The sequence below is a fragment of the Phycodurus eques genome, chromosome 19, assembly GCF_024500275.1.
Source record: "Phycodurus eques isolate BA_2022a chromosome 19, UOR_Pequ_1.1, whole genome shotgun sequence".
Classification (NCBI taxonomy): domain Eukaryota; kingdom Metazoa; phylum Chordata; class Actinopteri; order Syngnathiformes; family Syngnathidae; genus Phycodurus; species Phycodurus eques.
The window spans coordinates 17,625,894-17,641,567 of record NC_084543.1 but is presented as its reverse complement, the minus strand read 5'-3'; the positions used below and the strand labels follow the sequence as shown (position 1 = coordinate 17,641,567).

The window sequence follows — 15,674 nt, the reverse complement described above, 5'->3', positions numbered from 1 at the left end:
CTCTCTGGGTACTCTGTCATAGGCTTTCTCTAGATCTACAAAGACACAATGTCGCTCCTTCTGACCTTCTCTGTACTTTTCCATCAACATCCTCAAGGCAAATAATGCATCTGTGGTACTCTTTCTAGGCATGAAACCATACTGTTGCTCGCAAATACTCACTCCTGTCCTGAGTCTAGCCTCCACTACTCTTTCCCATAACTTCATTGTGTGGCTCATCAACTTAAGTGTTTCGAGTTGATTCAATGATTGGACGCTAGTAGATTACAATGTTCAACTTTTTTTTTACAATATTCAAATTTCTTGAAATACTGACTTTAGGATTTTTTTTTATTACCATAGCTCTAAGCCATACTCATTACAATTTAAATAAATACTTAAAATATTTCTGCATGTTTAATAAATATATGAGTTTGACTTGGAATTTTACTGCAGAAATAAATGGTTTTAATAATTTTCTAATTTGTTGAGATGCACAGGTATTTGAAATTTAAAACTTCACAAATCCCAAGCAATGAGTCTTACAATTGTTGCTATACTGGTTATTTTAGGAGAGCTATATTAAGTACCGTATTTTCAAGACCATAAGGCGCACCATAATAAAAGGCGCAGTCTCAGTTACGGGGTCTATTTCTGTATTTAACATCAATATTCTGTATTCCATCCAAGTCCTCATCTTCTGTATCCGAAACGAACAGCTGGGCAAGTTCTCCATCAAACATGGCGGGTTGCCTCTCGTCATTGTCGGAGTCAGTCTCGTTGCCGGGGGGCTGTTCAGCAATGATGCCGGCTTTCGCGAAAGCTCGGACAACAGTCAAAGCAGATACCTTAGCCCAGGCATCCACCATCCGTTCACATATGGTGGCCTAACTCGCCCGGCGATAGATGGCGCCGTTTCATAAAACGAAAGCACCAAGACGGACCTCCTTGAAAATGTTCGATTTTCATTTCTTCTGCAAGCGTTATTGCCCTCAGTCGAATGGTGACTGTAGTGACGCTTCTCCCGGCTGTTCTTTGCTCACTAATCCATTGCTCGAGTTGGTCATCCAACTCGGGCCACCTCGCCTTGTTTCCGCGGAAACTCAGCTTCGTCTTCTTGACTTGGCGAAGCTCGTTTTCCTGCTTCCTCCACTTGCGAACCATGGTTTCGTTGATCTTGAATTCTCTCGCGGCTGCTCGATTCCCTTGTTCCTCCGCGTAACTGATAGCTTGCAGTTTAAACTGTGCTTCGTAAAGCGCGTCTCTTCGTCGGTGCCATTTTCGGGGGTCTTTAGCCAAACCGATGTCGTTTTGCACAATGCACATACCGGCGCTATATACCGACTGGGGGCGTGCCTTTAGCGTCCGCATGCTGTCCTCAGTCACGTCCGCCGTTCATCTATATAAGCAGCATAATATCAGAGCCACGAATGGAGGCTCACTGCTTCACACTTTGAAAGCCCCTTAATTGAGATGTTGTGCTGTGTTTTCAGAATACTTTTATGACGAGAACGACAGGAGCGATGACGAGACCGAGCCACTGTTTTCTGAAGATGAGGCTGTTTCGCAGAAAGGACTGCGGCGGTCTCAGAGTGTGAAGCTGATGCGTTCCAGAGTCCGCAAAGATGTAAGTGATGTCTTTTGGAAGAAAGAAAGTCCAAGTCAACACTATAAGATCCTAAGCTGTTGCACTAGTGTCTATTATTTGTCCGTTTTCTCGCTAGGCTCGGTATGGATCACTGAAGATTAAAGGGAAGAAGAGACCATCGCTGAACTCCATAAACTATGGAATGTGAAGAGACTTCTTCTGACACCAAAATACACACACACTCCCGGATACACTGCTGAGTCGTGAAAGATAATCTGTCTTGAATATTTTTATATACAAAATATATTTATATACAGTGGAGATAAAGTCTACACACATCACTAAAAATGGCATATGAACATGGGTGACTAGACTATATCTACTCTATACGTGTGTGTGTGTGTGTGTGTGTATTTTAGATCCATCTGTCTGCCGAGTTTATTTCCTAATAGGTGTTTTTCCACTGCGCGTTTCTTTCACTAATGTGGGTGGAGAAATGATCGACGCTTTATGACGAACCACGGAAAACGTCATTCCTGCCGAGGTTGCAAAATTCCTTTATGTTAAATTCATCAATTTAAAAAAAAAAAAAAAAAAAAAAAAAGTTTGAAGTCATTTGTCATTGTTGACAATAATAGAGACAACAGTAACCCTAAGTGCACATTTTAGAGTGGCCTTTTATTGCGGACAATCATGCTGTCTTCTCGGCATCTTGTTCTGCCACACCGATGGGATGGACGGATTATCTCAGCATAGAAGTGCTCGCCGACGCGATTTGCGAGCAAGGCTTGAGAAAGCGGAAACATTTTTAGATCGTTAAATTCATCTTGTGAAAAATGGGAACAAAAAAAGTTTTGCATTCATATTGGACACAATTTACTTGTAATAGGTCCTTAACATGTATTGTGCTTTTATTCATGTTTCTTTTTCAATTTTGGATTAGAAGGGCTTTTATATGACTCATAGCTGTTTTTACTTATGCATCTCATCCAAAGCTTTTTTTTTTTTTTTTTTTTAAGCTGCTGCTTTGTTGCTTGTCATCTCAATATTTACGTAGTGTAGATGCAGTTGGACACAAAAATCCCCCAAAATTGTTTCATCTTTGATAAATCATTTTATTGATGTACATCCTCGTGCCACTCTAATGGCTTTGTATCATTTAAAATGAGCTACATTGTCACTGGTTCAGCGGATGGAGACAAGGATGGAGGTTGACGACAGCGCTTTTTATTACGCCTACTGAATAGATTGTTCCTGAGTATTATCTCAAATCATGCAATAAATCGGTATCCAATTTTTATTTTCTTGCCAGGTCGAGTACAATGAACATGTTCATAGTTACTTTTGAGGTATTTGGAGTGTATCCAAATATACAGTTGGTCTCCAGCATCATCAATACCATTGAATTGTGTGTTAAAAGAAATTAGGGAAGAATAGATGCTTGGAGAGCTGGTGGCAGAGTTGCTTTTATTATTCCTTCAAAATAAAAACATAAACAAACAGCCCCAACAAGAGGCTCACCAATGATAGTGCTCGTGTTACGAAGACTTGACAGCGTTTTGGCTGCTTGGCAAAGCTGTCCATGCAGGGAGATAGACCCTCACGGGCAGCCATGATTTATAGCACACGAATAGGCTGTTACAGTTTTTGGCTTTTGCCGAAATGTCGTAATCTTGTCATCATTAGTGTCAATGCAATGCACATAACTGACTAATTTTAAGCCAAAGCTTCGTGTACTTAAAATAGTGTGGCTCAGGCTTTGGGTAATGTTTTTTGTGGATTACTGGATTGTAAATGTAATAAAATCATACCAGTTTTCTCTGGGCAACGACATTAGTGTCACTGTGTGTGGAAACTTTGTTTCGAAGGGTTCATATCTTGTAAGGCTAAATAAAGCATAGCAACGTTTACAATAATTGATGCAAATGATGACTACATTTGAAAGAAAAAGTCTGTTAACACTTTGAAAATACCTGAATTTCTTATTTAATTGATCCTGAAATGTGATCTGTGATCAGTCTAACCTCATCTGTCAGCCTATCCATCACCACTGCAAACAGGAAGGGGCTCAGGGCCGATCCCTGATGCAGTCCCACCTCCACCTTAAATTCCTCTGTCACAGCTACAGGACACCTCACCGCTGTTCCGCTGCCCTCGTACATGTCCTGTATTATCCGAACATACTTCTCTGCCACTCCAGACTTCCGCATGCAGTACCACAGTTCCTCTCTGGGTACTCTGTCATAGGCTTTCTCTCGATCTACAAAGACACAATGTAGCTCCTTCTGACCTTCTCTGTACCTTTCCATCAACATCCTCAAGGCAAATAATGCATCTGTGGTACTCTTTCGAGGCATGAAACCATACTGTTGCTCGCAAATACTCACTTCTGTCCTGAGTCTAGCCTCCAGTCTTCTGGAAGCTCCTCCTGTCCACCGAGAGCCTGTCTCACCTCTTCCCGAAAAGCTACACAACATTCGTCCTGTCTCAGCTTCCACCACATGGTTCTCTGCTCTGCCTTTGTCTTCCTAATCTTCCTCCCCACCACCACAGAGTCATTTTACACACCACCGTCCTATGCTGTCTTGCCACACTCTCCCCTACCACTACCTTACAGTCGGTAACCTCCTTCAGATTACATCGTCTGCACAAGATGTGCCAAGATATTCTTAGCCAACTCTTTGTTTAAAATAACCCCGACTCCATTTCTCTTCCAATTACACCATGGTAAAATAATTTAAACCCTGCCCCTAAACTTCTAGCCTTACTGGCTTTCCACCTGGTCTCCTTGACACACAATATATCAACCTTTCTCCTAATCATCATGTCAACCAACTCTTGAGATTTTCCTGTCCTAGTCCCAACATTCAAAGTCCCCACATTCAGTTCTAGGCTCTGTGCTTTCCTCTTCTCTTTCTGCCGAAGAACCCACTTTGCACCTCTTCTTCTAATTCGACCCACAGTAGCTGAATTTTCACTGGCGCACAGGTTGACAGCGCCGGTGGCGGACGTTGTTAACCTGGGTCACCACCGATTCGGTATGGAACTGTGATCCTCTGCATTTATCCGGGCTTGGGACCGGCCTACAGTTTGCACTGGCCTGCTGGCGGGCCAGTCTAGTACCCGCACTCTTTTACTATGAAGCCACGCTGTCTTAACACGTGCAGAATGTGGTTTGGCATTGTCTTGCTAAAATAAGCAGGGGCGCCCATGAAAAAGACGTTGCTTGGATGGCAGCATAGGTTTCTCCAAAACCTGTATGTACCTTTCAGCATTAATGGTGCCTTCACAGATTTGCAAGTTACCCATGCCATTGGCACGAACACAGCCCCATACCATCACAGATGGTGGCTTTTGAACTTTCCGTCCATAACACACACAGTCGAACGCCTTCTCCAAATCCATAAAACACATGTAGATTGGTTAGGCGAACTCCCATGCACCCTGCCGAGCGTGTAGAGCTGGTCCACCCTTCCACGGCCAGGACGAAAACCACACTGCTCCTCGTGAACTTGAGATTCTCCACCACCCTCTCCAAGGATTCCAAAAAGGGTGGGTACTCTGAACTGCTGTTTGGTGCATAGGCACAAACAACAGTCAGGACCCGTCCCCCCACCTGGGAGGGAGGCTACCGTCTCGTCCACCGGGGTGAACCCCAATGTACAGGCGCCGAGGCAGGGGGCAATAAGTATAACTACACCTGCTCGGTGCCTCTCACCGTAGGAAACTCCAGAGTGGAAAATAGTACAAACCCTCTCAATAGGACTGGTACCAGAGCCCAAGCCGTGTGTGGAGGCGTAGCCAGACTATATCTAGTTGGAACTTCTCAACCTCATACACCAACTCGGGCTCCTTCCCTACCAGAGAAGGGACATTCCATGTCCCGAGAGCCAGCTTCTGTAGCCTGGGATCGGATCGCCAAGGTCCCCGCCTTGGGCCACCGTCCATCTCACACCGCACCCAACCCCTATGGCCCCTCTCACAGGTGGTGAGCCCATGGGACGGGGGACCCACATTACCCTTTCTGGGTGTGCCCCCATGGGTGCAGGCCCGGCCACCAGGCGCTCGCCTTCGAGCCCCACCTCCAGGCCTGGCTCCCGAGGGGGCTCCGGTGACCTGCGCCTGGGCAAAGTAAACGTATTTTCATTTATTGTATTCATCATAGGGATTTTTGGATACGTGCTTTGTCTGGTCCCTCACCTAGGACCTGTTTGTCATGGGTGACCCTACCAGGGGCGTGAAGCCCCAGAGAACTTAGCTCCTCGGATCATTGGGACACACAAACCCCTCCACCATGATAAGGTAACGGCTCAAGGAGGCGAAAGAAGATAAAGTACAATGTATCTAATGCAAAGCAGAATTGGATTCCAGACTGTACACATACTGTAAACATCGTTAGCTAATTTAATATTGCCTACCACGCGAGTTAGAAAGAACTGTAATATCGCCACAGGTGGTCAAGGATATACACAGCCACTGGTGCTCTTTCAATTGTTTCACTGAACAAAGAGAAACAAAAATAAACACATAAAAAGTACATTCATCCACCAGCTGCGCAACCGCAACTGATGCCCAGAGAAACTCAACAGTGCGAACGGCTAGCCAGTGCTAACAGTTAGCCAACGAAGAGCCAGCCGATATCCTCAGCCAATAAAAGCCAACTCAACACTCTCATTCGCTAAATCCTGCGTCACTCAACAGACGAGGCCCCACACGTTTATAGTCACAAATAGTACAGTGAAGAACGAGAGGATGGCGACCACAAGTGAACAAAAAAAAATACCCGCACGTCACATGCATATTTTTGTTACACATACCATAATAGGGCAGAGCTCATCCAAGTGCGACACATTTATTTGTATTTGTTTTACCGGGTGAGAGGGGGATTCTGTTAACAGAAAACAAAAACTGTTGCATTCCGTCTCATGCACCGTACTGTGACCGCTCCTCTACGGTGGCTCCGGGGCCTCTTTCTAATGTCGACACAATACCTGGCCTATCTTAACGTTGCCTATGCCTTCACTTAGGAAACAGTATCAACGATACACTTTAGAACACATTATATCATACATAACATCCGTTTACATTTATAGAGTCTGTTTCCTTAACTATTATCATTGTCGCACGATTGTATGCGTTTATTGTGACGTTCGACCGCGATTTTGAAGACATCACAAACTATTGCATGTTACAGTTCTGACCTGTTCACAGAAAACAGGTGCCTCGTTCTGCCACCTCCGTGACACAGTCCCAGTGCATCACCTGCTGACGATAGACTGCACAGGTAAATACTTGAATCTACAGTGCCCAAAAATAATTGGGGGTTGACTATTTTATAAAGTGCAGTGGTATTATGCAAAATCCATTTTTATTATATTACTCAAATAATCGGTGGAACGATCAGGAGAATAATCGATTCTAAAACTATTCGGTAGCCCCAGCGCTGTGGAGGGGAAAGGTGATGAAGAGAAATAACTACTTTCTGCCAGAATTGCGACGAAGACACATGCCTCTACGGCGTGTGTGGTTGGGGCAACGGCCAATGGCCGTTCTTCGTCCTCTTTCCGGTGACGCTCCTTGGCCTCCTCGGTCCCCTCCCTGATTTGTCCAATGTTAGAGAGTGGAAGCCAACATCCATCAACGCTTTGAGAATTGCGTCAATAAAAACGGACACCACATGATGAAAGTTATTTTCCACACTTGATTGTGTCAAATGATATTTCAATACAAACACATTGATATCAATAACGTTTGTTTGCGGCAAACAGTGGCAAGGCCAGCCCAAAACTTGAAAAGAAAATATATAAAGACCAATATGTTATGTGACAATAGCACACGCTTTGGCATTGACAAAAAAAGTAAACCTCTTAAAAATCGGATGCGAAATGAACAAGTTATGACTTATTTCAATATCCGTGCATTGCCTTTGAAGGGAACATCGACCTTCCCAGCATGGCCGCCACGTAGGCACGTCGTCGGTCGCGGGTCTGCTACAGCGGATAGTCATCGCATCTATGGTCAGAACAGCTCCACATATTTCCAGCTGTGTTAACGCGAGTGACCAAGTAATGCTTGACTTGGAACCCTGACACAATCTATGAAATGCCAATTGACCACAGGGAAATGCTTCAATGTCTTAATTAATTTGCTGTATCTAATTTTAACTAATTAAAATTAGATACAGCAAATAAGAAATTGCCAGTGGAGTATATAAAACAAATAAATTACTCCCCTGGCAAACTTCTTGTGTGCTTATTTCAAAATTGTGTAAAAACAAGGTGATGAGTCTTCATTAATACCCCGGAGAAAAGCCACGCAGGCACGGGGAGAACATGCAAACTCCACAACAGGAGTGGGTTTTCTCGGGGTACTCTGGTTTCCTCCCCCATCCCAAAAACATTCGCGGTAGGTTGATTGATGGCTCTAAATTGCCCGTAGGTGGGAATGTGAGCGCGGATGGTTGTTTGCCTATGTGTGCCTACAATTACAATTAAACAGCGTTTTTGTGCTTTTATAAAAATCTGTATGTATCTCAAGCATTAAACAGCGTTTTACCGTGTGGGGCCACCATCTGCAGCTACCGTATGCGGCCACCGGATGGCGACAGTTACTGTAGTCACGTCACCTAGAAGGCTACGACATTGTACAAGGCACAAACGTCTTGAGACACACCTTTCTAATCTAAACACATTTGACTACATTATATGACTACGAGTGTGTTATCTTGCCACAGCAGAATTAGTAGATTTTGTGTGTCAATCATATTTATTGGACTACTTTACTTTCTTATATTTTCCCCCTTTTTGTTGATATTTGCACACTTTTATATCGTTTCACTTGCAATGTTTCTAGATGTTTTTAATTTTATTTTTTAACGTGTGACAAAAACAGCAACTGTGTCTGCTCTTGTTTTGGGTCTGATTAAATTAATTAAGAGAGAGAATTTTTTTTTTTTTTTTTTTTATCAATGACCAGAAAATACCAAACCATGTTATTTTTTTTTTTATTACGGTCAGGTTTGATGCCACACAGATTCTCCCCTCCACTTAAACACACCTTCAATGCCAGGTATCCACTCGGGGTGGAGAAACCCTAAAAGGTGGGCGTTTCCTGTCAAATCTGGCTTTTTGTGCATTCTCCGGTGAACGCTAGCACTTTTTCTCTTATGTGCTCCAGAGGCTGCCTACTAGCCCCTTGAAGGTGAACCATCATATTGCACTTTGTTTGGATTGTTACAATGTCGCCACACGTTATAAGTGACTTCAAATGTATGTAGAGAGACAAGATTTGTTTTAATTTTTTATTATTGAGCTGATCAAAGGGGTGCTGCGAGTCAGGTATCAGAGCATTGTAGCCATATTTAATAAAAGAAAAATATCAGCACCGGCTGGCTATTTCAAAGTGTTAGTGTGTTAGCCGGAGCAGTATGCAAGTCCCGACTGGCCGACAACACACGTAAAGCATTTTATATTTAAAGTGTGCTTTATTTTTCTCATGGATTTCAATAACAGTCGCACGTCTCAAGAAAACTCTGTGCTCCATGATTTACAGCCAGCCTTAGAATTTAATGAGTCACACCTCCGAGGTGTTTGCGCACTCATTTACAGCTTACGTGCGGTGGGTCTGTCAGAGATCTGGACGGGAGAGTACGCGTAGATGAAAAGTGTGCAAGCCCAGGCACATTTGTATATAAAGAAATAAAATAAAAAGGCTTACGCACAAATACAGGCCTAACTGTCTTTTTATAAGGATTCTTTGCACAAAGTCACACCGAAGACAATTTATCAGGTTTAATGCCTCTCGACCATCTCCTCACAGACAACCCTAAAAAAGGATTTTGAGGGCCTGTTTGACCTTATCACCGTGTAATCACACAAGGATTTAGAAATACAGTGCCGCGAAAAAGTATTGGCCCCCCTTCTCAAATTGCAGTTTCCCCACTTTAAGATCATCCCAAAAATGTTTATTAGACAAATATAATCCAAGTAAACATAAAATGCTGTTTTTAAACGGTGATTTCATTTATTAAGGAAAACAAACTATTCAAAGTGACCTGGCCCTGTGTGAAAAAGTAATTACCCCACAAATTAATTGTGGCTAATCACAATTTTTGGTTAATTGTCACTGATCACACCCAAGCCTATTACCTCCAGACCAGTTCAATCAAGAAATCACAAACAGTCAAACGTGGTGGTGGTAGTGTGATCGTCTTAGGCTGCTTTGCTCCTTCAGGACCTGGACAACTTGCTGTGATTGATGGGACCTTGAATTCCGCTCTTTAACAGAAAGTCCTGGAGAATATTCAGTCATCAGTTTGTGACCTCAAGCTGAAGCGCGCTCGGGTTCGCCAGCTGGATAACAATCCAAAACACACCAGCAAGTCAACTTCTATGAAGGTTTTGGAGACGCCAAGTCAAAAGTCCAGACTTGAATCCGATTGAAATGCAGCGGCATGACCTTAAAAAGGCCGTTCATGTTCGAAAACCGTCAATTTTTGCTGAATTCAAACAATTCAGCAAGGAAGAGTGGGCCAAAATATCTCCACAGAGATGTGAAAAACTCATTGCCAGTTAGCAAAACAAAAAACCATTGATTTCAGTTGTTGCTGCTGAGGATGGCCCAACCAGTTATCAGGTTTAGGGGCCCATTACTTTCTCACACAGGGCCAGGTAACATTGAGGAATTTTTTTTTTTTTTGTCTTTTATAAATGAAATCACCATTTAAAAACAGCTTCACCTGGGTTATATTTGCCTGATATATACAGTTGTTTGATGATCTTAAACATCAAAGTGCAGAAATACAAGACTGGGAATAGGGCCAATACTTTTTCACGGCAATTGTAAGAGTGAACGAATAGTAGCAGTAAATATACTGGCCGTTTTGGCTGGTGTACCGTGAGTGGAATTTCAAAAGGTACTTCATCTTCACAATTAAGCTTCAAAATAAACAAATCTCGAGTTATTTTAGGTGCTCGACTAAACATCATTCAGTGACCACTCTCATATGAAAATGAAGAAGTAGAGAACAGTTTGGAGAAGGTTGATCGGGCCTCTGATGATTCAATTCCACTAGCTGTACTTCTTTTGTCTGATCATACCTGTGAAGCTGAACCAGGCCTGGAGGCTCTGGCGTCCTTCCGAGTACTCTGTGCCACACATTTCGGCGTCCGAACCGAAAAGAAGCAAATCGGGTTGAACCCTGAAGTCTTGTGTTGTATGGAATAAAAAGGCAGCGAAAAAGCGTTTATCACAGTTTGTCTTTGTCCAGCAGCTCCTGTAGCTCGTTTTGGAGGTCCTCTGGCAGCTCCAGAGGAGGCAGGTCATCCAAACATAGATCTTCCTGAGCAGGCATCTCCAGTGGGGGCAGCTGAGGGATTGCTATCTCCTTTCCTTTCCCTGTGCTTTTTCTCTCCTGGTTGTTCCCTGTCGCCAGGGTGCCCCCAGCCTGAGGGAGCACCCAGAGCTCAGAGCGCTCCACAACATCCGTGGCCTCGGCCCGCAGTCGGGTGTTCTCGGATTGTAGCCGCTCGTTCTCAGAGGTGAGCCGCTGGTTCTCATCCATCAGATGGTTGACTAGGCGCCTCAGGTCTTCAATTGTGGTCTGTTGTTCTTCCAGGCGAGTTTTGTCATCTTTGGTGGTCTTGGAGCCAGGACAGGGTGTCATGGTTTGGAGGGTTCCGACCTGTCGAGTTTGAAGCTGGTAGAGTAGAGTGTCGTACTCTCTCTCCATACCTCCCGCACACACTAAAGCTAATGGGGTGGGCGTGATTTGGGTCTGGTCTGCTGACTGGGATGGCATGAGGAGGGTACATGGTGGTACTGCGCCAGGTCGGGTTTTTGTGGCCTCCCGACGGGCTTCCCTCTTCCAGCGCTCCTGGATAAGATCCTGCTGTTTAATATGCCTCTCCCTCTGCAACTCCATGGACACACGAGCCTGCAACATCACAGGATCAACAGTCTAGCCAATCGTAGCTGAAGTAAGACCACACAACCATTGAAGCAATATTACGCCATCCAACACATGACCAGCATTATTCTTATTTTTCAAACCACTTTTACAAAAGGTACTGTGCATCGGAACTAAAGAGCAAAAAACTCAGCCGCTCAGTCGAGCGCAGGCTGCCACCAAAGTTTGAACTGCAGGTCAGCAACTAGCAGCCCGCGGGCCATAGCTGGCCTGCCGCCAATTAAGCAGACACGCAAACACCAAAGGCATGAAAAAGGTGATCCAAAAAAAAAAAAAAACATCGTAGGGGTGGTCGGTCTGGTGGGGATCCCCCGGCCCCCCGCAGACAATCTTTTTGATTTTTACATAAATTAGGAAATCTGGAAGACTTAAGAGTCCAATACGGCAACAGCGACACATTTTCTTCACGCAGAAAAACATTTATCGACACCGCTCAAGTACACGTTGATGGGCAAATTTAAGATTCAAATTCAATTTGCCTCATTTCTTTGCTTTTTTTGTTTTGGCCTCCAACTCGAGCCAGGCCCACCTGCACCTGCACCTGAGGCCAGCTTCAAGCTGTGCCACATGATTAGCATCCTCCTCTTTAAGCACTCTCATTCTGAAAAAGAATTCACGCCAATCATTGTTTCACTATAACCAATTTCAAAGGCTAATCCCCAATGCATTCTCCAGGAAAATAGTAAGTACAATATTTTTCTGTTTTTATTGGCCAGTTCTGAATTGGAAGTTAGTTCATTCTGTGTTGTGACATAATCCCTAGCGTCGCTTCATACATTTAACACGGACATTAGAAAACTAAGTCGATAATTGTAACCGCGTTTCCTAATGAATACAAAACGTACTAGCGGATCAGCTCTTGTCGCCGATGTTAAGTGTGCTTCACGGTTCTACTTTGGACCACAACCAGGGCCCCCCGACCGGCTGCACCTCAACGCAAAAATACAAAAGACCAGCGCAACAAATACGACGCCGCTTCAACGCAAGAGTAGCAATAGAGGATGTCCGCTCCAGAGGTGGCTAGAGTAGCCAAATATTGTCCTCGAGTAAAATAAATAGTCGTCCTCCAAAAAAATTACTTCAGAGTAAAAAGTACGCCGTGAAATTATTACTCAAGTACTGAGTAAATAGTGAGCACCTTCTGATTGTTTTACCACAGCATGAACATCAATTGAAAAAAATAATCATCATAATACAAAATAAAATGTGTGCGTGTATGCACAGTCAAAACTACCAACATTTCTCAAATTATAAGTGAGCTGAAATGTCCACGTTTGGGCAGACGGTGCCAGGCAAATACTACAACACATGAAAGCTGTTGTTTTTGTTCGTCTAAATGTAAACAAGAGTAGCACGGCGCCGCCGCCTTCGTGGTCACGACGACCTTCCCAACATGGCCGCCGCGTACGCACGCCGACCCGACGATTCCTGTGACTTCGAGCGCGCTGGCCCGGAACCTCAGGCCGCATATTAGTCCGCCGCGGAGTTAATATTCACAATTCCATCTGTATGCGGATGTGTGGAATGGATCTAGCTGCCAGCGTTCAAGGAGTACGAAACGGCCTATGACGCCGAGCCCCCCCCCCCCACTCCAGGAAAGACTCATCGGATCTCTATTATTTACGTAAATGTAACCTTAGTTGCACACATCTCGGTGTCACAAGGGTAGGAGACTGCTGTCCTATTCAGTCGAGAAACCGGACTTCACTGTCTATGATAAATATTGAGACGATGCTGATGCCAAAGTAGCCTATCCTACTTTTCCCGTTTTGTTTTTATTTGGTCTGGCAAAGCGTTCAAACAAAAGGCTCACCTGTTTACAGTCTGTTGTCTTCTTTGCTTCTGTCAGAAGTTCTGTAAAAGAGACCATGTTCTGAACGCACTCTTTTTCATGAGAGTATTATTAATACTGTTAATGATTTGACAATTTTCATCACGTATGCTATCAATGTGCATTTTTCCGAAGTGAAGCTCGCCTCCCTGCTTATAAAAATCTACGAAGACCAACTGACGACGACGTCAAAAAGGAATCAAAAGCAAAAATGTCATTTTGGTTGTGTTAGGTTTATTCTACACCGTGTTCCAAATTATTACTTTGTATTAATTAAATCATGTGTAAATATTTGAGTTGTAGTGTGTGTCGGTTTAGGTCACTGACATAAATCTCAAACAGGATTTAAAATGAGTTTTCCAACTGAGCCTAATCAAGGGAGCGGACTTCAGGAAGGCCGTTTTCTACCCTTTTCTAAACATTTATATAAAAAAAAAAAATTTAAAAAAAAAGGGGGGGGATCTTATAGCTAAAAAAAAAAAAAAAAAAAACATACTAACTATCCACACACTTATATTTCAACTGATGAGAGAGTTGGTAAGGCAATAATTAAAGGGGGAATATTGTGTTAACATGTCATTTTGGTAACAACGCTTTTTGACAAGCATTTTTTCGAGGAAAGATCTCAAAAATGTAATACAAACAATACATATATATATTTTAAAAAGGTCTTCACAATGTATTGGGGTCCATTAAATGGTCGCGCACGGAAGACTGTATTTTGAGTAACCTTGGAAAACCATTTGTGTCGTGTTGTTTTTGTTCAATAAAAAGAGACGCTCGTCGAATGGGTAATCGAAAAAAAAATGGCGTTCGCGGTAAATGACTTGACTATTTTGGGGGGGGGGGGGGGGGTTAGAAAAACCGCCGATAAAAATGAACTCATTTGGCACACAGTCTTTTGAATAGTATAATAAATGCATCGCCTTGACGGGCACACGGCCTACCTGCTGCTTTGCCATGGCATGAAATTGCCTCTTCATATTTTCCAGCAGCAAGCAAACGATCTGCCTTCCTGCACTGCTGATGGGCCTGAGGAAGCATGTATCGACGACACACACACACACACACACCAGGAGGGACTGATTAAGGTAGGGCTGACCTAAAATTCATATCACAACATAAATTGGATTCTTCATGTTAACGGTGCACATCGCAATGTACATTTAAGTGTATAAATACGCCCCCCCCCCCCCTCTAATTTCTACACTGGTTTGGTGGACACACATGAGAAAGTGTGTCCAAACATTTGTCTGGTACTTTTGGACTACCAAATATTAATTTGAGTGACTGCATAGTAGGGCTGCACAATATTGGGGTATTTATTATTATTATTATTTTTTAAAAACCTGCAATATATATTGCGAATGAGCAGTGATTTCCAACCTTTATGGAGCCAAGGAACATATTTTATCATTGAAAAATCTCACCGCACGCCAACAAACAAAAATGTCACAAAAAGTGGATACATTCATGACTGGATTTACTTCCTGCCAGTTCATAATGTATCGAGATGTGAATTGCATCTGCCTCAGTCATGGAGATGTTGTTTTGCGTAATTTCACTTCGTAAAAACATTGTTCTATAATCTCTAAACATATCTTTGGGAAAACTGTAGTGGCACACGGCGATATACTGTTTTAAGTACTTTCGAACGCCTTCACTTAAGACGCTCAAATACGCATGCGCAGTTCGTCGACATGCCAACTCATTAACACGTCCATAAAAAAAAAAAAAAAGTCTTTCCTCGGGGCAAACGCATAGGTCACAGGACGACGAGCAAACTTTGTGCAACTGAACCGCACCATAAATGTACGAAAGCTACATTTTGCCGAGCGGAACGCCAAGCTGTATGAGGCGTGTAGCATGTCGACGTTAGCGGGCGGCGGGCACGACAAAACACGACAAGCGCGAATGGGTGTTGTGAGGGGAGCTAACGTAGCTTAGCATTGCAATGAACAGTAACGTTAGCCTGCTATTGCAACATCACGAGCCAAACTTACGAGATTAAGCGGACTGTCGACGACCTCCATGCAGCCAATACTTCGATGGTTTTCACTACATGAACGGTGTGTCTGTCCCTCTTGGATTGTCATTCGAACTGAGTCGCAAACCTGAAGAAAATAACGACGGAATAAGACAATTCCTGTCGGCGGCACAGTCGCTTCTACCGACAACGGTACGTTACAATTCATAGCGTCGAGAAAATACCGGAAGTACAATTGTTTCCCTTACAAAATAAAAGATACGTATTGAAATATTACGATGGAAGGGGGCCTCGAGCACATGAATATTGTAATTGTATTTCA

The 15,674-nt window shown here is 43.5% G+C and overlaps 2 protein-coding genes across 3 annotated transcripts in view; one reads left to right on the top strand and one right to left on the bottom strand.

Annotated features, from left to right (window-relative positions):
• Positions 1-3,398, top strand: part of reep3b (receptor accessory protein 3b) — a 37,374-nt gene extending 33,976 nt beyond the window's left edge. For both annotated transcript variants that reach the window (XM_061705924.1, XM_061705922.1), the window contains 2 exons: positions 1,473-1,606; positions 1,704-3,398. In XM_061705924.1, coding sequence (XP_061561908.1) covers positions 1,473-1,606; positions 1,704-1,775 — 206 coding nt within the window. In that variant the 3' untranslated portion in view covers positions 1,776-3,398. The remainder of the gene's footprint in view (positions 1-1,472; positions 1,607-1,703) is intronic.
• Positions 2,243-15,566, bottom strand: nrbf2b (nuclear receptor binding factor 2b). The gene is made up of 4 exons (XM_061705916.1): positions 15,369-15,566; positions 14,313-14,397; positions 13,348-13,388; positions 2,243-11,501 (listed from the first exon to the last, which is right to left on the bottom strand). The coding sequence occupies exons 1-4, from the start codon at positions 15,558-15,560 to the stop codon at positions 10,815-10,817; spliced, it is 1,005 nt and encodes a 334-aa protein (XP_061561900.1). The 5' UTR covers positions 15,561-15,566; the 3' UTR covers positions 2,243-10,814.
• Between the last annotated feature and the right edge of the window lie 108 nt (positions 15,567-15,674).